Source organism: Aphelocoma coerulescens, chromosome 3, assembly GCF_041296385.1.
Source record: "Aphelocoma coerulescens isolate FSJ_1873_10779 chromosome 3, UR_Acoe_1.0, whole genome shotgun sequence".
Lineage (NCBI taxonomy): Eukaryota > Metazoa > Chordata > Aves > Passeriformes > Corvidae > Aphelocoma > Aphelocoma coerulescens.
Window position 1 is genome coordinate 13,658,588 of NC_091016.1, and position 26,385 is coordinate 13,684,972.

General features: G+C 46.1%; 1 protein-coding gene and 1 long non-coding RNA gene across 2 annotated transcripts; one reads left to right on the forward strand and one right to left on the reverse strand.

Moving 5' to 3' along the window:
• Positions 1–128: 128 nt before the first annotated feature.
• Positions 129–20,414, reverse strand: UGP2 (UDP-glucose pyrophosphorylase 2). Its single transcript, XM_069009097.1, has 10 exons — positions 20,179–20,414; positions 14,509–14,636; positions 13,860–13,967; positions 6,806–6,991; positions 5,228–5,361; positions 4,287–4,584; positions 3,143–3,340; positions 2,717–2,959; positions 2,178–2,282; positions 129–1,213 (listed from the first exon to the last, which is right to left on the reverse strand). The coding sequence occupies exons 1-10, from the start codon at positions 20,195–20,197 to the stop codon at positions 1,106–1,108; spliced, it is 1,527 nt and encodes a 508-aa protein (XP_068865198.1). The 5' UTR covers positions 20,198–20,414; the 3' UTR covers positions 129–1,105.
• A 605-nt stretch (positions 20,415–21,019) lies between these two features.
• On the forward strand, positions 21,020–24,744 carry LOC138107136 (uncharacterized). The gene is made up of 4 exons (XR_011149258.1): positions 21,020–21,175; positions 21,604–21,703; positions 23,927–23,985; positions 24,679–24,744. It is a non-coding gene; the product is annotated as an uncharacterized lncRNA (long non-coding RNA).
• Positions 24,745–26,385: the final 1,641 nt, after the last annotated feature.

Consider the following 26,385-nt stretch of genomic DNA (forward strand, 5'->3'; position numbering starts at 1 on the left):
ATCATGTCTGATGGAATGGTCTCTGCTGCAGTGTGTGTGTGCCTGTGGTGCCCTCAGCCAGGCATGCTGACCTGGTAGCATAACACGTGTCATTAATTGTCAGTCAAAATAAAGCTCTACAATCACAGTTGTTTTTAAAGACCAACTTCTTTAATGATACATACCAGTGTTATACTAAGCTTATAAAATAAAGTTGTCTGCATGTAAATACAAGAGAAACATTAAGAAATCAATAGTGATCAGGACAGGGATTTCGATTCCTGTACAAATTTAGAAACTTAAGAGAAGATAAATTAACATACATGGCTGTGACAATATGAACATAGGTGTAGTCAACGTGATCCATTTATTGAAAAAAGAGGGCAGATCAAGGATTAAGATATTAACAGGAGATCCAGTCTTAATGGGATGTGAGAAAGCAAACACCACACGTGGCTACTGAGGCATTTTTCTCAAGTATTGGATTCTTTGGGCAAGTTTGGAACACGGATGATTCCCACTCTCACGATACGGAAATGGAGGTATTGACAGCCTTACCCCAGTACCTCGACATACAACTGGGATAGGACATCCCACTTGTAGTTTGGGGGGGGTTGAAAAGGGCTACAGGTTGTGAGCACATGAAATACAGGGTTTTAAGAGCCTGTTTAGCAGTAGTGAAACTTTTGGTTTTCAACTGTGCCTTCCTAAAACGTCACAGGAGTTGCCAACCGTGTTGTCCCACATGTATTGCTTCACAGCTTTATTTCTGCAGTTACAAGCAATTCAAAACTACTGAATGGTCGAGGCAAGCCTCTGAACTTCTTATCAAAGAAGATCTGTCCATCTTCCCGCAAGACAAACAGTATTGCACTTCAAGGTTATATTAACTGAGTTACAGAATCTCTTTAAGGACTGAAGCATTACTTACGCACATCCATGGTGCTTATGTGGCTGCTTAAAGATAAGCAAGAGAAATTAATTTTAAATTAATACTGCAGGGTACTGTGAAGATGACAAAGCATAGGCCCTCTGTGTACTTAGACTTCTAATGCTTAAAAGGTTCTTCCACGACGAGGCTGGTTTGGCACAGCAGCCCCAGCCCTGACCGTGCCCTCTCCTGGACTCAGTGGTCCAGGATCCGTAGGTTGCCAGATACGATTTTGTTCTCTAGTAGAGCTCCAGCTGGGATGTCAATCCTGTCACCATGGTTTGCAATGATGATGACTGTTCCCTGGGGTTACAGAAAAGAAAGCAAGAGTTCAGAAACCTGTTACCTGTTGACGTGGAAGGAGGGAAGAGCTTGTCTGGAGGAGCAGGCATGTGTCAGCTGTACCACAGCCAGAGCCTGAATGCATTTAGTTGTATTGTTTCTGCATGGACATTTGGGGGTTCCCCCCCCAGAACAAAGGTTTTAAACAAGCATCACTGGAACCTTTATCATTACCATACTAGATCCCATCAGCCTACAAGCAGAACTGGTAACTTCTTTGAAGGCATGCTTGCTCTAAAGGGCTCTTGTCATGTCTGCTTGCCTTGAGGTGGAAAAATGTTACCCCCCTCCCCGGGTGTGTCCCGGAAATGCCCCTGTTCCAGCTGAACAGGAGGACAGAGGGCCAGCTCAGAGCCCGGAGCCCAAGCCTGTGCCAGGTGATTGCAGCCCCACCTTTCAACCCTGGCACCTGCTGCATTGCCCTAGAGAACAGCAGGTGCTGGTAGGACTGACAAGATCCTAAGGAAGAATTTGAGGGAGAAACTAACTTGCTCAGCTCTATCAATTTACTAATACATTGAGAACCCCAAAATGATGCAAAAGGGCCCGAAAAGGGGTGGTAAGGCCAGCCTGGGAAGGGAGGTGGGACTGAGCCAAAGGACAGAGGTGGCAGCAGTGTTTGAGCAGAGATGTGAGGTCTGTGGTGCTTTCAAGGTTCATAAATAAACCTCCTCTCTGCCTGGGCCTGCACGGAGCAGCAGCTCTGGCAGCAACATCTTGCACACCACCACAAGGGTCACTGTCCAGCCATGGCCTCTGCCATCTTTGGGCCAGTTACCCAATTCCCAGGAGTGCTCCTATGGCCTCTGTGTACAGGCAGAGGATCAATTCAGGATCAATTCAATGCAATTGATCCTCAGGATCAATTGCCAAGAAGCAGAGATCAGTCATGTTTATTGCAGCAGCATCCCCACTGCACACTCACCTTTAATGAAACATTCTTCCCAAATGTAACATCACCTGAAACTGTGAGATGATCCAGCTCCAGCATATCTGGAATACTTTCAAACCTCCGCAGGTAATCTTGAACCTTTTGGAAAGAGGAAATAATAGAGACAGTTTTAAAGCCATCTGTGGATTAAGACAACCATGAGGGCCTCTTGAATACTCTTCAGGAGCCTTTCCTATACCCTGCATCTGAATCAATACAAAAGTTGCTACTTTGTAATTGTGATTTCTTTCAGAAACAAGTGTGAGGAACAGCAGGGGGGCTGCCCGCCTGCGCTGGGCGAGCTCTGGGGAGCACACACAGCCAGCCCCACCTCCCATTGCTCAGCTGAGGGGTACAGGAGCACCCAACATGCACAGTAAATATTTGTATTCTCACAGCCTTTACAAAGAGCAAAAGGGAAGGCCCAGGTGGGCAGAGGTAGATAAAGCAAACCTCGCTTTCCAGTAATTTATTGCTATGAACTGTATCTTTATTCAAAGAGGTGAACACCAGGTGTCATGACAGGAGTTTACCTTTGTGAAGGAGCTTCCCAGTTTGACAAGAGGCACTGTTGGGAATTCGCGCTTCTCGCTCATCGTTAGAGACCCTGCATTAAGGCTGTACAAATTCGACATCACGAGCAAGAGATCCGAGGTGGTCTTCACAGGCAGGAAACGACTTCGAGGTACGTTTATCCCCAGAGAGTTCTCAAAACTCTTGATAGCAGCACCAACTGCAGTCTCCAGCTGGATAACATTCAAGCCTCCATCCAGAGTCTGGAACAGAAAACCCAGGTAACACATGGAGTAGGTCCTGGCACTCAGAACTGGAGCCCAGCATCAGTCAGGGCTCTGCCCTCACCCCCAGACGGGCTCTGTGAAGCAGCAGTGCCTGTTACCCACGCAGAAACAAACAGTTTGTTTGGGTCAGTGTCCTCGAAACCCCTGCCAGCTGATTACCTTTGGGTTAACAATGATCTCCATGTCAATGGCATTTTTCTCTTGCAGCCTTTTAATTGCAGACAGAGCAATCCACAAATTGTTGGTATTGAATATTTTGAATTTTGACACAGACTTGAATTCATCCACATGTGCTTTTGGGACCTGAGCTATCTCCACCAGCCTCAGCTTATTCTCGTACTGCGTCAGCGTGCCACCCTGCAAGAGGCAAATGAGAGGTTTTCAGCCCTGTTCATGAGAAGCCAGAAAAATCCTCAACACAGGCAGATGCACTGGTCTGTTGGCCAGAGAAACCCAGAGAAAACACATTTCTTGTTTTTAGTAACCAGCTACCAGGTTACTAATTATAGAGGAGCATGTTTAAATAAGTACAGTCAGGACCATCCAACGATCATATTTCAGCTCTCCGAGACAGTTAATGCCTTTAATGAAAGTTGTTAGAAATTCTTGCAAATGCTGCTGTTATCAAAAATCACCATCAGCAGGACTTTGTTAGATGATAGAGCAAAAGCTAAATTAAATCTAAGTACTCTTAGAGTGCATTGCTGGGCTTTTGTAGGGCTAAGTCAGAGCTTCCCTAATGAATACAGAGAAAATCCAAATCCACATTCTCACATATGAAAGAAGAGAGGCAGAGCACAATTGCAGGACAAATTACTGCAGGCTACAAGTATTTGATACATGTCATAAACCTCTGAGAAATGTCACTCCTGGACTTTGCACAAAGCCAGGGGTTAGGGTAAGAGCAGATGGGCAGCTGTGCCACACAGAGCTGTGCAATGCAGGGTTGGGAAGTGGCTTAGGCAGTTTGCTGTGAGACCCAGCTGAAGCTTCTGCCCCTGTGCATGTGAGAGTTTTTGGAGGAGGTGCAGAGGTTGTGACCGGCACCCTGCACAAATCTTCCTGCTTCCAGCCCAGCCCAGACTGTCCTTGTCTGCTGCTGCCCAGAACACAGATCAAATCTGTTCCATCAATTAGAACTTCCTAAATTTGCTGATTTTGTGCATCTCAAATTAGATCCCAGCTGATGTGTTAAAAGGTGCCTAAAATAGCTATGAGGGGACTGGAGCATGTCTGAATCCAGGGATTCAGAGGAGGCTGGAGATGGCCACCAACACACAGACTCTCACCCCTCTCCCTTTACCTTCACATCTGCCCGGGTTTTGTTTGTGACTTCCATGACGAACTCACAGCGTTTTCCATTGGGTGGGTTCATAAGATGGTTAAGAATGTAAAGGTCCACAGTGGCACCCAAATTATCTATATTGGACACAAAAATATATTCCTTCCCCTCTGCAATGAGGTTGTCCAGCAGACCAGAGTTGTAGAAGCTGGCGTAGATGTCTCCATGGCCTGGAGGGTACCAGCACTCCGTGTTCTCTCCTGAGTAAGAGACATCCTTGGCTATTGGCAGCAGAGTTTCCTTGTTAATTCTGGGATACCTGTGAGGACAATGGGTCTTGTTACATTCTCACCAGTGTCAGACTAGCACAAAGAAAAAAATGCTACAGTAAAGGTGCAACTCCATGGGTTTTTGGAGGTGTGCTTTTCCTGAGTACTCTGAACTGGAAGACCCATCCAAATTCTGAGCTGTCACTGAGAAGCTACAGAATGCAATCTATCTAACTCAGGGATTTAAAGCCACAGTTCTCAGACCACACTGCAAACCAACTTTCTTCTGACAGGCAGGTTCAGAGCATATCAAACACACCTCTGACCCCAGCAGCCAACTGGATTAGAGTTTGTTCTTCACAAAGAACTGTGGTCTGTCTCCCTCCAGAGCCCAAGGACACTAAAAGCAAATTCAGGAATCAAGTGGCCAGCATCCAGTACATCACTATTTGTACATTCCTTAGAAACTGGGGCCCACAGACCCCCTCTCCCTCCTCAATTTTAATACATTGCCCTTGACTCTGCCAAAGACCCTGATGTTTCAGTCTCTCCACGAGGCCCAAAAGAGACCGAACACAGGTACAGGAGACACTGTTGCTACCCCAGCACCTCAAACTGAAGTCCACCCCATTTGGAATATGGAGAAACAAGCTAGTTTTTCTTCCTACCCCAAGTGGAGAAGTCTTTTGATACCTGCTTTGATTAAAAGTATATATCTTCACACGGCTGTGACTGTATTTCTGCAGGATTTTCTTTGTGTCGTCGTCTGTGTTGAAGGAATTCATGAGAACCAGAGGGACATCGGTGTTGTAGGATTTGTTTAAATGCTGAGATGGGAAATAAATGGTAAATTCAGCATGTATTATTAGCTTTAACTCCTGACACCTGAGATTTTGGGAGAAAGAAATTAGGTAAAACAGACTGGAAATAATGAATGCGTGAGAGAAAAAAAGAGATGCACTTAGCTGACAGAAAGGATAATCTATCAGGTAAAGGAAAATAAACCCCTGTTAGTAGTAAAGATAAGACCCACATTAATTAATCTATCTTTAATTAGTGAATCTTCATTTTTAAACCTGCCTTGAGATCTAAAATCTGAAACCATGATGCCACAACATGATCATTTTAAGTTTCAGCTACTTATGATTACAAAAGGCATGTTTTCCATCAAATTATTGCAGCCTGTCAAGGTGACATTTCCACACTGTCTCTGCACAGGAAGCACTTCCAAGCCTTCTTGGCAGGCTGAGAGATGGACAGTTGTATCAAGAGCACATAATAAATGAAACATCACCATGTTAATTGTTTGGGAATGGACCTGAAATACACAAGAGTATTCCCACATCCAAAGGCAAAAAAATCAGAGATCATAGCAGTGTTCCACCAAAAATAGAATGTGCAAGGGGGGAAAAAAAAAGACACTTGAGTGAGGTTTAAGCTTTGTGTATCAGCTCACCCTTGTCTGCTGGAGCATTTGGGATCATTACACTTTGGTGGAGTCAGAGACTTCCACAGTGATGCTTTGGAGAAAGGGCTGCATCAGTTGGATTTAAATTTGAGTTTTCCATAGAACCATCTAGCACACATGGGAGAGTCACTCCAAACATCACCACACTGAGGCAAAAATTATTGGCACTCCAGAAACCATGGGCCAGGCACACCCCACTTCCTACTCTAATAAATGTCTTCATTATCTGCTGTAAGATGAACATTCAGCATTAAAAACATAAGCTGAAATGTACTCTCCCAACACCAGCAGCTGTTATTTTCTTTTGCTCTTCTTTCTTCAGAGGAAAATGCCAGCAATCTCTTCCAGCACAAGAGTTTAAATTCATCAAGGAACTTGGAGCTGCTGTGAAAAGCTTTGTTCTAATGCACATTAAAAAAACCCCTTTTTTGAAAAGATGAACTTGCAGCTGGAGGAGTCAGAAACAAGCCCAGGAGTTACCCAGGCCAGACAAGCTCTACAGTGTGACTGCTTGTGTTCCTGGACACAATCCCCCCATCCAGGGCTGGTGTGCACAGGTTGGATCACACTTGTGCTAACACATTTAGGGGACACAGAGTTCAGTCGCTGACTGCACCATCCCTTTCGTGTCTATTCTTCCCAAAGGAATTCTCTGCTTCACCCCGGCACTGTGACCAGACCTCGTCTCCCTCTCCTCTTCCTTTTGGCAAGCCTCCACTTGATCCCTCTTAACAAGTCATGCAGGAGCAGCTCAGTGTGTGTTGCTTCCTCCAACGTAGCGAGAAAAGCTCATCAAAGGTTACCTCAATCTGCTGCACAGTCAGGTCCAGGAAGGTGTTCTCGTTCCGCACCCCGATGAGGCTCTTGGGGCCTTTACAGCCCATGCTTGTGCCCAAGCCACCATTGAGCTTCACAACCACCAGCTTGTTCAAGACAGAAGCAATGTTATCAGGCAGGCCTCTGGCCTTGATCTTCTCATAGGGCTGGATCTGGAAAAACAAACGAACAAAAAAAAGAACCCAAAAAAACCAGCAGTCAGATACGCAGAAAGAAATTGCTTTCTCCTAAAAACTTTCAAAACTTAAAATCTGGCAATAAAGCCCACAATTATTCACATGCCTTATGACACTAAAGAACATCTGCAAAATGAGTCTACAATAATTGATTTGTTATGATACAAATAACCTGGTTTGTTTCTACAATAACCTCTTTTCTCAGGAGGTTCTAGAGACTTTGTGACACCAGTCACCATTAGCTTCATTCAGAGGAGAAGTCAGGCCAGTTATGCCACTTGTCACAACCCTGTTCCTGCCCTGCAGAAGGGGAGGGGGTTTCCTTGGGAGCCATCTAACTTGCTGCCCCATAAGATGGTCCCTCCCCACCTTCAGTCAGGCCACAATGTAAGAACCAGGCTCTACATGCAAGGCATAGAACTTTCCTTCTCTGAGCAGCTTAAACTTTAAACTCATAGATTTTCTTTTGGTTTTTTTTAGCTCTGAGGTTGTCAAAGGCAACATTCCTGGCAAAATGTTGGTTCTTTAACTCAGTCTAAACTGATTCTTATTCTAACCACCATTCTGATACAATTCATTTCTCCCGACAGCATGATACAGAGTGGAGGAAAGTTCCTAGTTGTTACTCTGCTGTTTTCAGGATGTGTTCATCCAGCTCACAATAAACCTTACAGGAAGTCTTCTACCTCACTGACAGCTGTTTCCTACAAGTTTAAGAACAGAGTCTGGGCTACCTGTGGGGCTAGTGATGGAGAGCAAAATCAGGCTCATAATGACAGTGTGCCTCGCATTAGGTACTGCTGTCCCCAAATTCAAAGCACCTAAGTCAAAGAAATAATGGTTACAATGCCACACACAGTAAGAATCATGCCAAAACTGTTAGAGCAGAATCAATACCATTATCCTTTAGCCTGCCCTTCTAGAGATTTTCTTTTGAAGGAAAGCCCTGGTGTTCCAGTGCTGTAGCATTCTAGCTGCTAGAAAATGATTTTAATTCTGATAAGGGGTGTGTAAGATCCACAGCTGGTTTCCAAAAACAAATACATACAGAGTAGTTTTCAGAGTTGTGTTTGCTTTGGGCAAGGGCTGGGGTTCAAATGGAAATTCACACTGCACTGGAACAAGAGTCCTATTTCTTACTGGGATGTGGGGGGGTAGAGAGGACAGCTTGTGCAATTCCAGCATTCCAGGACACCACTGGCAGCAATTAGGGCAGATCCCTCACATTAGGGAAATTCGCGGAATTTCCTATGGGATCTGGAAAGCTTATAGGATGTATTTCAAGATAAGATGACCCCATGTGGAGTTCTTGTGGCTTGGAGAGAAAGCAGCAATACAGCCACTGCCATTTCATGAGGACATAGGCAGGAGCTTCCTCCCAGAGTTCCAGGAACTTCTCAGGAACAGAAGTGCACAAAAAGCGGACTCTTGCTGTGCTTTGTCAGCAACAGAGATTGCATTCAGGCCGAAACACCCTGAAAAACAACTGCTCTCTCATTAACAACGAGATGATAAATCCTGGGTTTAATGTCTTGAAGGTCCATCAGGAAACTCAATGAACATTCTGCTACCAGCAGGACCTGCAGAGATTTACACCCAGATTTACTGCCTGCCATCCACTCCAAGGTCAATAACATCCTGCATTAGACTGTACATGGATTAAAAACATTTCGTCTTGAGCTTTAGCTGGGTGGGATGTGAGTCACATCCATGATGTTCTGACACTGTCTGAACATCCAAAAAAATGGTCTCAACTTTCAAGTCTCACTATGTTCTTCTTGCATCACTCACAAAGAGCAGAAGGTCTGACACTCAGTTCAGGGCCAAACTGCCTCAAAAATCATTTGCTTTTGCTAAAGTGCCAACTACCTTTTCATGCTTTCACTATTGTGCCTGAAACCCGCTTTGCAGAAAGCTCAGTCCTGAAGAAGGAAACAGTTCCACCAAGGGCTCAGTTCACTGGATATTGCACCAGTTTACAACACAAAATCTATGACTCAGCCTCACTAAATATTTCAGTTTCTTCTGGCACAGGCATTGGAAACATTAGCTTGGCAATAAAGCCTTGGGAAGGGCTTGAAGGGTCTTTAATTCAGAGAATAACAAATGTCAAAAAGTCAAGTTCCAGCAGGAACATTGCAGCACCAGGACTGCTGGATGCCAGTGCTGTCAATCCAACAGTTCCAGCCATGTGCAGGCACTAATATGCAAAACTACCTCATCACCTACAAGCATACACATAACTGGAGAAGTGCTCCACAGTAATAAATTCTTGCTCTAAGGGTTTGGAACAGTGGGCTTGACAAGTAAGTGCTGATGGGGAAATTCTTCAGGAAAAAACAGGGGCAGGAATGACATGTCTTACAGATGTATGGCTGCAGTGTTACTTGCTTGAGACACATCTGGCAGCCCTGGTTTGGGACTGTTCTGACATATGCAGCTTCTTTTGTTTTGCAGCCAACGTCACAGAAGTGATTTCTCGGAACAGTCTGAATGAGGCAACGTTGGGAGTTTGACTAACAGATTCCAGAGGCCTACTCCTACTGCAAGGAGGCTTGCAAGAGTTTGTCAGAGACAGACAAAATGAGCATCAGGGCTGTCATCATGGGTAGACCGGAAAGGAGGACGCCCCTATTAGTTAACATGTACTTACAGTTCAAGGAAATATTTACTCAGCACCAAGGGACAGTTCTAGGAATAGCACCAAAGGAAGAAGTCTCTGCTCTCCTGAGACCCCACCTGCAGTGCTGCACCCAGATCTAGAGTCCTCAGCACAGGAAATCTGTGGACCCGTTAGAGCAGTGCAGAGGAGAGCCATGAAGGTGATCAGAGAGAGAGCACCCCTCCTGTGAGGTCAGGGTGAGAGGGCTGGGGGTGGTCAGCCTGGAGAAGAGGCTTTGCAGAGACCTTCCAGCACCATATGGGGCTTACAGAGGAAGAGAGACTTCTTACACAGGCTGATAGGGAGAGGACAAGGGGAATAGTTTCAAACTACAAGAGAAGAAATTTATATCAGATCTTAGAAAGAAGTTCTTTACTCTGAGGGTGGTAAAGCAGGGGAACAGGTCAGCCAGAGAAGCTGTGGCTGCCCCATCCCTGGAGGTGTTCAAGGCCAGGTTGGACAGGGCTTGGAGCAATTTGGTCTAGTGGAAGGTGTCCCTGCCCATGGCAGGGGGTTGGAACAAGATTTTTAAGGTCCCTTCCAAACCATTCTATGATTCTATGAACCCTTAAAACCTGTTTCCAGAGTTGAAGATTAGGAAGATGTTTTGCTTTTGAGTAAGGGCGTAACATTCATTCTTTTCCTTCATGATATAGTTCACTGAGGTGACAACCTGAGCTGCAGACAAGACTCCAACCACTGGGGAAGAAAAAAACAAAGGCTCTAATAGACAACCTCCTTTCACACTCACATTGCTTTGGATGCTCTCTTTACATCCCAGATGAGGCTTTGCATTGCTGTTCTGAGGTTAACTTGATCACTGCAGTTCTCTCAGAGGCCTCCCAGCAGGACTTTGCTATTGCTTCCAATTCAAACAAACAGATCGCTGTAATCTACATCGAGGGGATTAAGTTACACTTGCCATGTCCACATTCTTTACCTCCTCTCCCTGTTAACTGGCACTCTCAGTGTGCTTTCTTCTCTGGAGACTGTAACAGTAATGGGTCCTAACTATGCGAGCTATCACTGTAAGCCTTTGGACATATGAAAGCAAAGCATCTGGAAGGAAAAAACAAGTCAGAGGTTTACCAATATAGTGTGAAATGGGTTCAATCTTCTGTTACTGTCATCAGTATAAGTTGTTACACTGAAAACATGGAGGTCAGGGATGAAATCTCCCATTGCAGAGAAAAACAGAGGAATAATACAGAGCAATAATTTGTGTTTCAATTTACTGACAGGAGCTTTTACTTGTCTTCAGGAAGAAGCAGAAGCTACATTAAGAGAACAAATACAACAGATAACTCATTAGATGACCTGCAGAAGTCTGACAGAAATTCTGCTTCTGCACAGCACAGTCCCTTGGCACTGGGCAAAAGCCTGAAACACTCTTTCCCACCTAAAAGACAAAGCCTATAAATCCAATAAACTATTCATGAACTTTTTTAAGCTGCTAAATAAATAAGAAAGCAACAAACCTACACTCTAGCAGATTTTTTGTGAGCCTCTGTTTACAGATACACACGTATGTCTGTGTGTTTATACACACACAGGCACATAGATACCTCAACATATGCTTTTTGCTCTTCTAGGGATCAGCTGAAGATTATACTTGCCAGAATTCCCAGCAGCAAAGCAATTCTCCAAAACAATCACAGGCAAATAAACTCACACTGCAGAGAATTTGGTGCTTTCTAGGCCACGATCCTTGTAGTGTGAAATTCTCCAGCATACAAGCATCCCACCACCTCAAAAAACAAGGTCATCCCTACAGGCAGTTATAAATCACTTGCAAGATTACCAGAAAATAAGTCTTCTATACCAACCTTCATGCTGTTTTAACAAGAACAGGAGGAGAATATGCTCTGAGGTTTTACAGCTAAGAAAAGAAAACTCACTTGGAGCTGAGCAGAAGCACTCAAACAAAATATGCGTTCACAGATGGATACCTGTCCCAAAGAACCCAGTACTGCAGCCCTTCAAAAGTTATCCCCCTTTACGCCTTCTAAAAGCTCATACTGCTCTTACCCATATTAGCTAGACCAGTAAGTCTGAAATTCTGGTCTTTAGGAAATCAGCTTTTATTTAATAATTCCACATGTGGCACTCCTCAGCAAAGAACAATTTGGGAGAAGGCCCCTTGAAATGTGTCTTCTGTGAAACCTCTTTCATTTTGCAGAGTATGTCCCTGACACGACTGACATATTAAAAAGGAAGGGGTGGATACAACAGGATAGAGAGACAGAACTATTACGGTCAGCAAAAAGGAGAAAAGAAAAAAATAATCAAATAACCTTGCTCTCAGTTTTCCTAAGTGCTTAAACCACCTCCTGTCAGATCAGGAAGCCCAAGTATCTCTAAAGAAAGGGGTATTTACTACACAACGAAGAAGGCATGGAAGGAAGTTTGTTTGCAGATACTTTGCCCTAGCTCTCTTCTGGGGCACTTATCAAGCATGATTACTTGATTTAGAGCTCATGGTAGGAAACAAAATTTCATTTCAGATCATGTATGCATCTCAGCAGACCAGAAGTGACCTGATTTTGCAGAATTCTTACCTTTCTGTCTCTCATCAAAAGTTGCTACATAGCACAGGGCCACACATCAGAATGAGCAGTACAGGCCATAAGGAAAAAGAGAGATACTCTTTCAAACTCTGCCCTTCTCCATTCAGCCCTCTGTGACCTTAAGTTAGACCTTTCTCTTAGTTCTTTTTTTAGCAGCTTGCCATGCCTGGGAATATCCCATGCCTGGGAATAAACCCCCAGTCTATTTCAGAGCCTTACCACAACCCCCAGTTTGACATCTGCTCCAGATGTCCTACCTGGGTACCTTCAGGCCTTTACAGAACTTGTAAGTTTTTCCACTGAAGGTGCACAAAACTTGAAAAATAGACAACAGCTCTTCCTCTCCACAAAGCAGCCATTCACTTGCATCAAATTTCTGTAATTTAATCCCAGGCCTTCTCTTGGCACAGGGAACAGTTTATTCCTTTGATTGTCCTAACTACCTTCTTACATATTTAAAAGACCTATTGCCCCCCCCCGCCAAGTCTCAGCCCCCCTACACTGAAAGAAATCCCCTTTTCTTCAGCCTTCCTTGTAAGTCATCTTATCTAAAACTCCAATTTCTCACCCTGGCCTCTTCGTTGAGGGCAGACTTCTCTCCCCCAAAGCAACACTTCATTCAGTGTTACAGTACAGAAAAGAGACACATCACAAGTTTTTGAAGTTAAAAGAAAACACTCAACCTTGGAAAAACCCTAGACTTGCTCTAAAACAGCATCATTCTTCAACGCTTTATAGAGCAGCCCTGCATCTGTTCTGGAAGTAACTGGACAGCCTGCCTTTCATGGGAAACAGAGCCTCGATTGAGGCACACAGAGAGCCTCAGAGAAACCACAGGCCTGGGAGCCCACAGAACTCCTGCAATATGCCAAGATCACTACGCTGGGAAAAGCAAGAATCTGTAGCACAACTACACCATTAGTTACACAAGAGTCAAAGGACAGCCTAAGGCCACTGATGAATCAATAAAATGAGGTTAGGTTTAATAGGAAGTATTTATTTCAGTACTAAACAGTGCTGAAAACATACATAGTGCTTTTTCAGCAGCAGCTCAAATTACAGGTTATAAGTTACAACAACACAGACAACATTAGAAAAATCAGGCTCCATAACCCCCCACAGTCAACTCCTTGTTTCAGATCCCTCACTTTTTCTGAGCTGCTGCAGGTTACAGAAGTTGCTAAATGAGCTCTATTACCCAGCCCACTTGCCATATGTCCCTTTCAAATTATTAAACATAAAGATCACTGGAAACAGTCTCATCTGAGACATGCAACCCTGTTCCATGGGCAGGAGGGAAATGGGAACAACAAGGGTCCCCCCCCACTTCCCCTCTAACACAAGTTTACTCCAGAGAAGGTACCAAATGGTGAGGTGGCATCTGTCCCATTTTGTTTCCCTGTTACACATATGGTAAGCAGAACCTGATGTTCAGGAACACACACAACATATGTCAACAAATAATTATTTCTCAGTTAGAACCCAAAGTGTTGTCCTACATGGTTTTACAGAACCATGGCAGATAGACCCATTCGATGGGTGAATACATCATTTGACTTAAGCAGCAATTACCAGTTTTACATTCCTTACAAACTGTCACTTAACCACAACTTACAGAATCTTCTGGAGGTCTTTGAATCTTCCCCCAGTCCACAGATGGTCCCTTTTCTTGTAGGAATCTATGAAACAGCTTCTTAAATCCTTCCAGGTCCTTTTTAGTGTGCTACAAAAAAGAAATGCATTAGTTAATGCTGGTATTTAATGCACACCTGCTCAATCACAGAAGCATTTCTACAAATTGAGGTACAGTCTACTCACGAGAGTAATTTCATTAGCACTGAAGCAGACATGCTAAACTTTAGGTAAAATTCCAGAAGTTACCAAAAGCTCATTTTCACTACAACTCAAGAGTACAAAACCAACTTGGATACCTATACAAGTCTTTTGTCAAAATCACAATCATTACTATTTGGCCCAACATTTAAGAAAATAGCTTTACCCTCCCTTTCTGTAATCCAGTGAAGATTACACAGAACCTTTAATAACTAAAGATGATTAAACACTTAACTCTGTCACCCAGTCTAGAGGGAACTGAAAGTCTCCTAACTGACATTGTATCCAGGCTACTCTTCCACACGGGATCAGAGCACATCCCAAAAATAAAGACCTGGAAATCTGTGATTTATCTTCTTGTCTGAGATTTGCCTCAATGTGCTGCATCCCATTTCTCATGCTCTGAGTAGCTCCCACTCTGTGCTCCTTACCTCTATCTCATTTGAGTGTGCGGTCGCAAGTATCTTATCAAGTTCTACTTTCATTGAATACTCCAGCTCTTGCCGAATGACTTCCTGAAACTGTGAGGAGCCAGCTTGAGACATTGCTTTGCTGAAATCTTGAATTTAAGAAAAAAAAAAAAATTAGGAAAAAAAACCCCCAAACAACTAGCTCATTTAGACTACAAATAGCCTTCAATTTTCTTTAAGAAGACTGATAAACTCAAAATCTAGTCTTGTTTTATCACCGTACTAGCATTCCAGGAATCAAAAGTTTTTGTTCCTAGTTACTTGGGGAACAGATCTTAAACTGGGCCCAAAGAATAATGGCCCTTCTTTCAAAACTCAAAAGAACCCCAAAGGGCCAATGGTCCATCTCACGAAGTATCCGAAAATCTGCAGCACTGCACTTTTTTGCTAGAGAAGTCACATCCTACTGCATCAACACACTTTAGCAAGTAGAAGCGTGAAAAAGAAGAATTTTCTTAGTGAAAAGTTATGTAGAACACTGTGACTGAAGGTATCCTTCTGTTCGACAAGCAAATAAAAACATATGCTTTAATTATTTATACAGTGCACTTTCACAGGATCTTCTGTTTGTTCCAGTAAACATTCCCTTACTTTGTCAGGAGTATTTTCACACTACAGCATGCATTTCAGTTACTAAGCAACCTAGAAAATTGGGCTGTCTATCACTTCAGCATTTGTTTTGTTTTTGAAAGTGATAAACTCCACAAACGTGAAAAAGAGTAAATACACAAATATTCTATAAAGTCCACCCTGCAGAAAGAACCGGGAGAGAACACGACTATTTTCCAATAGAAAGCATTGGAAGTGAGTGTATTCTCAAAAGACATTCTGAGTATGTTCTCTGAAGACCTCAGTTAATTTAATTTCTGCTAAATCCCTTGAGTGATCACTTCCCTGCAACACAGAGAGTGATGTATTGCCAAATATAGCTGGATTTTAGAAACACCCTTAATACTAGTGCAAAAAAGGGACAGGAGGGAACTTTACAAGTGAACGGAGCGACACTGACAGAAAACATTGTTAGAAGAGGAACCTGCATTTAAAGTCTACTTACTGAGAACATGTATTAAAAGGCTCTTCTATTGAGAATGTCCAAGAAAGCCAAAGATGGTTCATTTCAATGCAATTTTGATTTTATTTTATTTTTCTAAGCAAAGTATTCCACAGCCTCAGCCTCAGTGACAGTATCTAATCCTTGCTTTGAAGCCCACAGAAGCCATTTTCCTGACTGCACTGTTTTGCAGGTAGGGGAGGGAGAGAGGAAAAAAAAAAAAAAAAAAAAAGACAGACAAGTGCTGCAGTGCACATAGTATGTGTGGTGCAACACGGGAAAACACCAGCTCAAGATGAACAGTACACTGAACAATAGGTCCTTTTTTAAATCAAATGCTTCATTTAGTAGTAAAAGCAGGTAAGAGTTGAAAGCCTGTTAGGCGTATCTTTCCGGGTCAAATGCGTGAAAACACAGACAGCTCTCCACCAGGAAGCACTTTTTCCTACAGAAAAACAAGGAGGTCTGTACCAGCTTCATGCTTAATCCCAAACTGCTACAAATACTCCTTTCATTCCTGCCCTTTGGGGTGATGCATTCTGAAACAACTGCGAGGAGATGCTTTCATATGTTTCTAATCCTCCCTGCAACATGTTATAATAGCCCACTTCTGTTACAGCAACAACAGTGGCCATTTCTCACCGCTCGCCGGCCTGTAAAACATCTGAACCTCCCAGTGTGATGCAACACATCTCTGAGGAACTCTGCAAATCCCGAGTCTCAGCAGAGACCTTCAGCCGTGCTGTGGAGCACACTGGGGCTGAGGGAGGCACAGCCAGCTTCCCCGGGCTGCCATGTAAGTAGGAAATGCTTGTTGTGCTCATATTAGCCAAAAGACTTGTATCTACCAGAAAAAAAGCACTTAGAGACTAAGTAACATCACAAACAAATCGAGATAAAAAGGCATCATAAAAGCAAATATATGACAATGTCGTAGTTTAGGGGTTTGGGGTTTTTTTCTGTAATACTCTAAATTCTCCACACACTGAATGTGCAAATGCTAAACACATTTGATCACCAACATCCTCGCAGGAAAGCAAAGCAGACCTGTTGCTTCTTCCAACATCAGGCACGCAGAGCAGCAGCTGGATGGGACAGCTCTTACGGAACCCCAGCCTGCCAAAGCTGCCAGTGCCGTACCCTGCATCAGCAACAGGGGCTATTTAGGCTTCCCATTTAACAACTACTGCAACCCCTTGGCCGCATCCAGACCCAATGTGTCAGGTCACGGTTGCTTGGGAAGAGCATTGTTAGTGCTGCTAGCCCAATTATTATTATTTTGGGGAAAGAGAGAGGAAGAATACGGCTGGAGTCTGTAAAAACATGTCTGGTGCAAGAAAAGTATCTGTTCTGCATAGGTAAGAATGTGAATACTGTAACTAAGAGTCAAGAGAAACAGCAAGTGAAAGCTCTTCTACTCTTAATGTGCCACTGTGAGGCAGAGGCTTTGAGCATGTATCTTGAGGGATGACCACCAGGACCTGGCCTGCACTCTCTAGTGTCTCCCCAAAGCAGTATCGGTCCATGATACGAGTGAACACAGCACCAGTTGTTCCTGCTGCCCCTCAGTTTTTGGGAAGGAGCTGGTATTACACATCTCAGCCTATGGCTGGCAGAAAGACAACTGCAGTCCTTCAACACGAACTACAGCTGAATTTAACAGCCTGGGTGAAGATTGATTTCCCTTTTCACCCTAGCAGCAATAAGGAAGTTGAAAGGCCAGTGCAACTGCATATCTGAAAGCAGTTCTTTCCTGAAGGCAACTAAAATTTTCTACAGCCGTAATGAAAAGTAGTTACTGTGCCTCTAAAAATCACATGGGAGGCTGGGGTGCTGGATAATTGCAGGAAGATATTTCCAAGGACACACAGGGCCATAAAATCCCAAATTATGTTTAAAAAGAAATGCCTCTTCCAAGCTATTTCACAACCAGTGCCTCATATTTCAGTCTAAGCCCACTTTCATGAAACCAGTGCTCTTGAACACTCATCAGACGTAAGAAAAGGGTGGGATAAGGTAGTGGAAGACACTTTGGGGACCTGCCCACACAGGAAATGAGCACAGACCAGAAGAGCATGACTAAATAGTTGAGACTTCAGAGAACACTGGGCTTTGCAAAAATGACCACACAGGGTATCTTACTTTAACGTCTTTGGTAGAAAGTGTTGCCCCAAGTAGCAGAGACAGGACGGCACTTCAGTCAAGTTCATGCTGGTGTTTGAGGCATAGAGAATTTCATTCCAACCCTCCTGCCCCCACCCACTGTTATTTCTAACATGCTTTTGTGCTCTGCTCTGACTGCTAACCTGGCCCCTGCCCTCACAGCACGAGCCACAGCACACGGAAAAGTATTGGCAGGTTTATGATGCCTAATTTTATAGCTGACATGTGAAAAAGCAAAATGTGATATATCAGAGCAAGCTAATAGAAAGGAGGACTTTGTACACTACCAGAAACAATGTAAGGGGCAGATCTCCTCAGGAAAACTGCACAAGAACAGAACAGTGGAGAACTCTTACTTAGGGGCTTGCACATTATTTCCTTTCTGCTGTCCTTCCTCTTATTCTACATTAAAAGCAGAGAAAATGTTAAGATTAATTTTGTTCATTAATCCACTCAGAAGAGAAGTTTACTGCCTTGGTACTCAGTGTACAAGGAGGCAGCACAGGAGGGAGTTGTGGGACAAGCCAAGCAAGAACTGCTCTCATGAAAAAGTAGGGAATCTCTTGGGCTGAGGGTTATGAATTGTGATTACTTTTGCAATCCAAGTAAGTATACAGAAAGACCAACAGCAGAAAATTATTTAGGTCTCCTCAGAGCCAGACTAATGCATAAAAACCTAGAAAGGTGGCCAGTAAGTTACAACACTTAGCTAAACTTTAAATGCTCTACCCTTGAACTCTGTGCTCAGGGTACAGAGTGAATGCCTTAACTTCCAACAGCTCCACTTAAAGTTCAAGGCAATTTTTATCTCTGGCAGGGATAAAAGTCTCTTTAAATACCCACACTATAACGCACAATGCTAACGAATACTACTTTGAGTTTTAGAAGTGAACATACCCACTCAGCCTCTACAAACATTTTCCTACTACTAGAGGCAAAATTTGCCAACACGCATTGGACTGAAGCATACGTGAAGTGAAATCTTTATGCTCTGACTCTTCCTGACGGATGAGCATGTTAGCCTGAGCTAACTGAGAAATTTGCAACCCAGGAAGCTGTTCTTGCCAGCCACATACACCAGGAGTTTAGGTGTTACAGTCAGACACAGCTGAATTTCCCGGTTTAGCAGAGGATCCTCATGCTAAAATATCACTTGACATCACAATACGTTTTAGTACTACTGGCCTGACAAAAGAGTATCTAAACAGCGGATGGTTTTTGGGGTTTTTTTAAAGGCTTTCAGGATTGTCAAATCTCTGGTAGTATTTTAAAAACCAATTATGACCTTCACATAGGTTTCTATACCTTCCAGTTTCAGAAATAACAGCACTTCTCTGCAAGATGGCTACCTTCAACAGTAGTCTGAGATAAGCCAATTCCATTTTAAAACAACAATTGCCAATATATTTTCCTAATAAACTTCACATGGGCATATCTTGGTAACTTTCAGAGTGGCTGGTTGAGCAACATGCTGGAAACACCTTCCTCCTCCAGCCGCCTGGTTCCTGCCCAGGTGTCACAGGACATTTGTAGACAGGTGATGCCTTTACACAGCCAGCATTGTCCAGTCCTGGACATCCACTGTGTGAGGGACAGTGATTTCCCAAAGGCTGCCAAGGCCTTCAGTTGCCTGCAACACCCAAGTTTGTATAGCAAACGACCTACTCGTGCTCCTTCTGCAGGCAGCATTACATTTGTTGATAGGCCTGCGTGGATTTATATTAAGGAACCCTACACAAAAAGCACACCCGCACCATTAGGAATATCGGAAAACAGGGAAAGAAAAATGCAACGGCAATGCACCAAAGTAATTTTTCTTCCCAAAATGACCTCTTGTGGGCTGGTTCCCTGTTTTGCAGGGAATCCGAAACTCAGACCACGTACACACAAACGCTCACACATGCGGAGAGTAAAGGAGAGCGCCGGAGCCTACCGGGCTCAGAAAACGCCAAAACACACTCAAGCCTCAAAAAAAAAACCAAAAACAAAAAACCAAAAACAAAAAAACCTCCAAACACCAAAAAGAAGAAGAAAAGAAGAGAAAGAAAAAAAAAAAGAGAAAAGCGAAGACGTTCGACCTCGGAATCCATCCTCCCGCAACTTTAGCAGATGGCTTAGCGGAGAGGGCAGATTTGTGCTGGCGAGGTCCCGCAGGATCCCCCAGCCCCTGTCCGTGCAGAGCCCTGGGCGCAGCCCCGCCGCCCGGTCCCACCGTGCGCCCGCAGAGCCGAACCGGGCCGGGCAGAGCCGAGCCCGGCCGGCCCCGCCGCCGGATCACGGACAGGGCTCCGGGGCAGCCCGGGCACATCGCAGCCCAGCTGCTACCCCCGAGCCACCGGGAGCGCGGACCCAAAACACAGCGCAGCCCCGCGTACGCACGGCGGAGGAGCCGAGAAAAACAAAGCGCGTCAGCTTACCTTTCACGAGAGCCGACATTTTCGCGCTTTAACAAATAAACACTTGGGTAAACACAGAGTGCCCCGCTCGGGGGGTTCCGCCCCGCGGCGGGCAGCGAAGGGCCGGAGCGCGGCTGCCGCCCCTGCGGAGGCTGCGGCGGGAGAGGCGGCGACCCCGGCCTCGCTGGGAGCTCCCGCCCGCCCGCCGCGCTGCCCCTCCGCCGAGCAGTCCCTCCCGGGCCGGCGGGCGGGCGGCGAACCCCGAGCAATTTAAATTTCATCAATGGAAGAGGCGGACCCGCCGCGCCCCGGGTTTCGCCACCCCCGACCCTCCCCTCCCCTCCCCGCCGGGCCGGGCCGCCCGCCTCCCCGGGGAGCTCCCGGCGCGGCTCCTCCCCGCTCCGGGACGCGATGGGACGGGACAGGCCGGGCCGGGCCGGGCCGGCGCGGCCGCCCCGCGCTCCGCCCGCCCCGCGCGGCCTCCAGGCCGGGGGCGGCCCCGTCCCACCACCGCCCCGGGCCGGGCCTCGCCGCGGGGCCCCCCCCCCGCGCCCGGGCCGGGCGGTGCCGGCGGCGGCCGCGCCGAACCCACCTCGTCCTGCGGCACCGCGGGCGGGGGGGCGGGGACCCGCGTGCCGCGCGCGCCCCCGCCCACCCCCTCCCCCCGCGGCGGGGGCGGGGCCCGCGCCCATCCCGGCGGGCCCCTCGCGCGCGCCGCCGCCGGAAGTGGGCGGGGCCCGGGAGCCCACCCGGCCGCGAGCGGCGGGGGCGGGAGCGGGGCGGGAGCGGGGCGGGAGCGGGGCGGGAGCGGAGGCGCGGGGCCGGCGGAGGGCCCGGGGCGCGCCCTTGAGCGGCGGTGAGCGTGCTTCGGGCGCAGAGAAGGAGGCTCCGGGGGGAACTTCTCGCTCCACAGCTCCCTGACAGGAGGCTGTAGTCGGGTGGGACTCGGCCTCTTCTCCCAGGCAAACAGCGGCAGGATGAGAGGATGTGGCCTCGAGCTGCGCCAGAGGAGGTTTAGGTTGGGCACTAAGAAGAATTTTTTCACAGAAAGCGTAGTTTGACATTGGAATGGGCTGCCCAGGGAGGTGGCGGAGTCACCGTCCCTGGAGGTGTCTGAGGGAAGACCAGACGTGGCACTCAGTGCCGGGGTCTGACTGACACCGTGGTGTTGGGTCACGGGTTGGACTCGATGACCTCAGAGGCCTTTCCCAACCTGATTGATTCTGTGATTCTGTTAAGTGTATCTGATTTTGGAGTGTACCATGAGTTAAAGCATCTCCACCCGTGGCTTTCCATCCCGGGTTCATGGCCACATTCAGTGCTGGGGAGGTGCCGTGCTGGTGCAGCGCCCCTGGCAAGCATACAGGTGCCAGGGGCCAAGTGTCGCTCCTGAGCTAGGCTGTGATTTCCCTCTTTGTCAAATATTTTCCCGAATTTTGCCTGCAGACACTTCCCAGCGGTGCTTTGGCTTCCCTCTGCACTGTGGTGACACCCAATTACGGTATAAACTCCCTGCATGCCATAAATACCCCCCAGCACCCTCCAGGTAAATCACCACCCTGGTTTTTACCTTCTCATTTTTCTAAAATCAGCTCTATATGGCCTTGCAATATATGTTTGTATGTAAAATCATATGTAATACATCACTGAAGCCTTATATCCACAGAGAGTCAAACTGCAGACCAGACCAGTGCCCTGTTACCATGAGGTGTGGGAATTGGCAGGGTGCTGCTGGATTCCAGTTTCAAGGGGTGGATGGGTGCAGCCTTGCCTGAGATGGGCAGGGTGGTCTTCATCTCTCCTGGCTGAAGCTCCCTGTAAGTTCTCTGGGATAAACCAGGGAACCCCCAGGATGAGCCAGTCCATTTGGGGGTGGGATGGCTCACCTCTGCATCTGCCGGTTTCTTGGCTTTTAAGAAAACCAAAAATGCAAAGACCCTGTGAATTTTACATCCCAATCCACTGGACCTGGGAGCATCCCTTTTCATTTTGTACTGCTAGACAGTACAGGGCTCACTGCATTCTACCTTCTTGACATCAGGGAAGATGCTCCTCTTTCTGCCCCAGATCCACCAGGAAAAAGTCCTGGATTCACTCCAGAACTTCAGCAAAATCCTGATCCTTTTCTCTAGACAGTGATGGGAGCTTGCTGTTATCTTAAATGTAAGAGCAGCCCCACTCCTGTCCTTGCACTGTTAATTAAAATGCTTTGATTTAAACCTGTTGCTCTGTTTGTACAGCTCAGCTCTGCTACGATCCCACACCCAACACCCGCAAGCCAAACACAGCCTAGGTGATCTCTGGATAGGACTTAGGGGCAACTTTTGTGCAGCTGTCCTTTTAAAGGATAATTACAGGCATAACTTATAGGGTAATGAGCAGAGAGAACTTTTTATCTGCCAGCAATAAAACTAATTCCAGTGACCTGGCTCACTATGGTGGAACCAGGGGAAAGCCCTCCCTCCTTCACTGCGTTTTATGGAAGGAGAGAGGGGTAGGGGTAACCAGAACCAATCTGTCCAAAAGCAGCAAAGTTTGGTAAAGCTCTTGAGCTCGATTAAACTCAGGGAGAGGTTTATCTCACAGGACACGGGCAAGCTGCTCGTGCAGCCTCCTGGCGCTGCTCCTGAAATGCCAGCCAGGGATGCGCAGGGAGCAGTGTCCTGGCAGCTCATCCACCTGCACCAACATTTCGGGTTAAGTAGACACAGGAACACCAAAGAGAGGTCTAAATGGCCCAAATGGAAAAGAAGCTTTTGCTTCCCCTGCGCCTGATGTGTCACCATCTCAGCCAGGGCATTCAGCATCTTCCAGGAACATGGGGCTGCATCACAAAGGAACAATGGGATAGAGGCACCGAACCCAAACTACTGCCTGGTTTTATGCCTCATAAATAAGCTGCCTCATAAATAAGCCTCATAAATTAAATAAATAAATGCATTAGTTGTGATTTCCTTTGGTTTCATCAACTGAGAAGCTTACACCAGTGTAAGATGCTGCCAAAAGTACTGGTCACTGGTCCTGTCCCCCCCCCTTACTTGGGCCCTTCTCCCCATTCCAGTTTTGGCTCAGCACTGGCAGTTTTTGGCTGGGCTCATTCCTGGCTTGCAAGTGGCTGGTGACAAGGGGAGGTCGTAAAGCCCTTCTGAATACCCAGCATCACCCCTTTCATCTCATTTATTTCTTCCTTAGCTCTCCTTATTAAGTTTCCCACTGAGGACATTTATTTTTCCTCTCTCCTCTGTTTTTCATCCACTTCATTTATTGCCTATGACTTGTTTGACCTGAGCAGGGTCAGCACATAATGGAAATCTGGGTGTTTATGGGGAAAAGACAGTGCAAATGCAAGGAAATATGGTTGTGAGGCAGTTGGAAAACCAAGGTGTGAACATTTTAACTTACTGTTTAGGGAAGAATAGAAAAAATTTTGTTGTTGATGTCCAGATGATATGAATAGTAACACAACTGCTTTATGGCCATTTCTTTGTCAATTATATATATTTAATAGATATATACTATAAATAGACATGTATTTATAATATACATATGATATCAGTACATAGTACATATACATAATATACAATATTGTGACATATGTATGTGTAATAATAAATATGTAATCATATGCATATATATATAATATGTATAAATTATTTCTATCTCTTATGTCTATTATATACATATATTTTTCTATATTATATAAATACATATTTACAACTTTATCTACAATATAAGTCCAGGAATTTATATTACATGCATATAATTCCAGGTGCATCCAGGCATCCAGCAAAGTAGACACGATGCACACATGGATCCCCAAGGATGTCTGTGCGTGTATATAATATAAATATTTATTACTTATAGATTTATATATATTTTAATATATTTATATGCATTTATATTATGGATGTATGTATTTACACAGTCTGTAAAACCTGTGTAATATATATAGTTATATATTGTCACTTTTCATTTTTTCTTTTTTAAATCTGAATTTTGGCCGAAAAAGTGAGTGACTGGCAGCTGTAAAAGGCCACCTCTGGGCCCCCTTGGGTGGGGCACACGGGCCACGGTGCACCTGAGCTCCGCCGCCTCCTGTTTGCCCAGCGAGTGCAGCAGCCGCCCGACACATTCCCGGTTGCTCAGGAGCTTTGTTTCCTGACCAACACCCATTTGCAGTATTTCCCAGACGAGCGGAGGCTCATCAGCGAGCACCATCGCTCCCACTCCCTCTTCTCCTTCCAACTGCCCCTGTGGGCTGGGGAGCAGCCAAGTTCAAGCAATCCGTGCTCGGCCATCAGCCGGGGAGGATGTAAAGCATTAACGAGTTTAGTAGCACGAAACAGATCACAGGTTTCAAAGTGCTTAGTTAAAAAATATCCCTGCGGCACCGGTCTGTGATACCCCAGGGCTTCAACAAGGGGTGCAGAAACCTGTGCCTGCCTTCTTCTGAAATCCTCCCCAAGTGTTTAAAAAGGTATAACAATCCACTTTTTTTTTTTTCTTTTTTTTTTTTAACAGAGTCCTCCCTGCCCTTGCCGTGCTCACCCAGCCATTGTTCAACTCCACCTGCTTCAATGCTGGAACAAAATAAAATAAAACAAATTCTTAAATTAAGGTAATATCTCCAATTCTAGGCCTTTTTCTCGCTGTCTCTCTCTCTGTCTCTGTCTCTCCTCTCTTTTCCATGTTTAAAGCAAGGACACACAGCACACCTTTGGGGCAACAGCTGAAAGCCACAGCTGAATCAGAAATAAGCCTGGTTGCACCTAAAAATCTCCTGTTAGCAACCTCAGCGGGAACCATCTACAGGTTATGGGTGCTCCCCCTTGGAGCTGCAGCATTCTTGAATAGTAATTTATCCATCAAGGAAGCACAACAGAGGCTGCAAGGGCAGGGTTTCCCAGTTTGGTGGGGGTTTGGTGGTGCTGGGAATGGCTGGAGCTGCTCAGGCCTCACAAGGGAATGGGGGTTATTTTGCCCACAGACAGACTGGAAAAAAGGTCTGGAATAATTCAGGGTCTATTTTTACCTCCCTTCTTGCAGGAATTCTGCAGCGCCTGGCGCCACGCCGGCACACAAACGGCGCGGGGCTGGGAGGGGGTGTTGGGAACAACGCAGCCCTCTCTGGTCTGGGGCTGCTGGGGGGGAGACAGCCGGGGGGAAGGCCGGGTTTCTATAGGTCCTGTCCTGCCTGCTGCTTCTCTGCGTGCTGGAAGTCTTTGTACTGGTTTTTCACAGAAAACAAAACCCTCCCAACAAGCCCCTATGACAAACGACAGACGAGGCTTGTCCTTATCGCCACCCGGTTGTCACCCTTTCACATTTGCCCCTGAACCTACTCCCACCGCTATAATTAACAGCAAATCAGGTGTCAGTTTGCTCTGTTGGACACAGCTGTGGAAATTCTTGGCATGGTGCTCTTCCTTTCGGGGCTGGAAGCCAAGTGCTGGAGACATGGGAGAAAAACAGCTCATTACGCCTGCAGTGGGGTGAGAGCCTTCCCCTTCCTCCCCTGCAAGCCCAGGGCTGGATCCAGGACCTAGTTCAGACCCAGTGACCATTACTGGACATCTGTGTGCCCACCCAGCAATCCCAGGTGGGGAGAGCCTTGCAGTACCACACCAGGCTCATCTACCTTCCACCTTGCACTCGTGGTCAGGCAGGTTCCCTGCAGCCAGGAGCACAGTGGTGGACCTGGGAATGCTGGTGCTGCAGGTCTGCCATGGGCCTGGAGGTCTGCAAGGGATGGGGCTCAGCCACTGGGTGATGAGCCTCCCTCACTGCCCCACTGAGGCTGACTGGGCTTGCTGGCATCCAAGCTTCCTAGCCCAGAAGATTAGGGACTAGCACTGCTGGTGAGTACTCCTGTGGGTTTGGGGAAACATCTCAGGAGGATTTTGGTGCCTGCCTGGCAGCTGGAGGCAAGGGGAGAGAGATGGTTTCCAGGTCACTCGACTTGGCCAAGCAAAGCATGAAGAGGTGTTTGACCGGCCAGTAATTGGGTCTTAAAATGTTGGACATGAATTAAGAAAGGACATGCCCTGGGGCATGGTGAACCTGGCAAGAAAAAACATCAAACAGGTGGGTTAGGAACAAGACTAAAGGAGTTATTGTAATTTTTCTGGTTTCTCTACCAATAGACCATGGGGTTTTCTTAATAAGTCATAGATCTGCAGAAAAACAGAGGCCAGGCAGGAGCTCTGGAGCTGGGACCTCTGGAGGCTC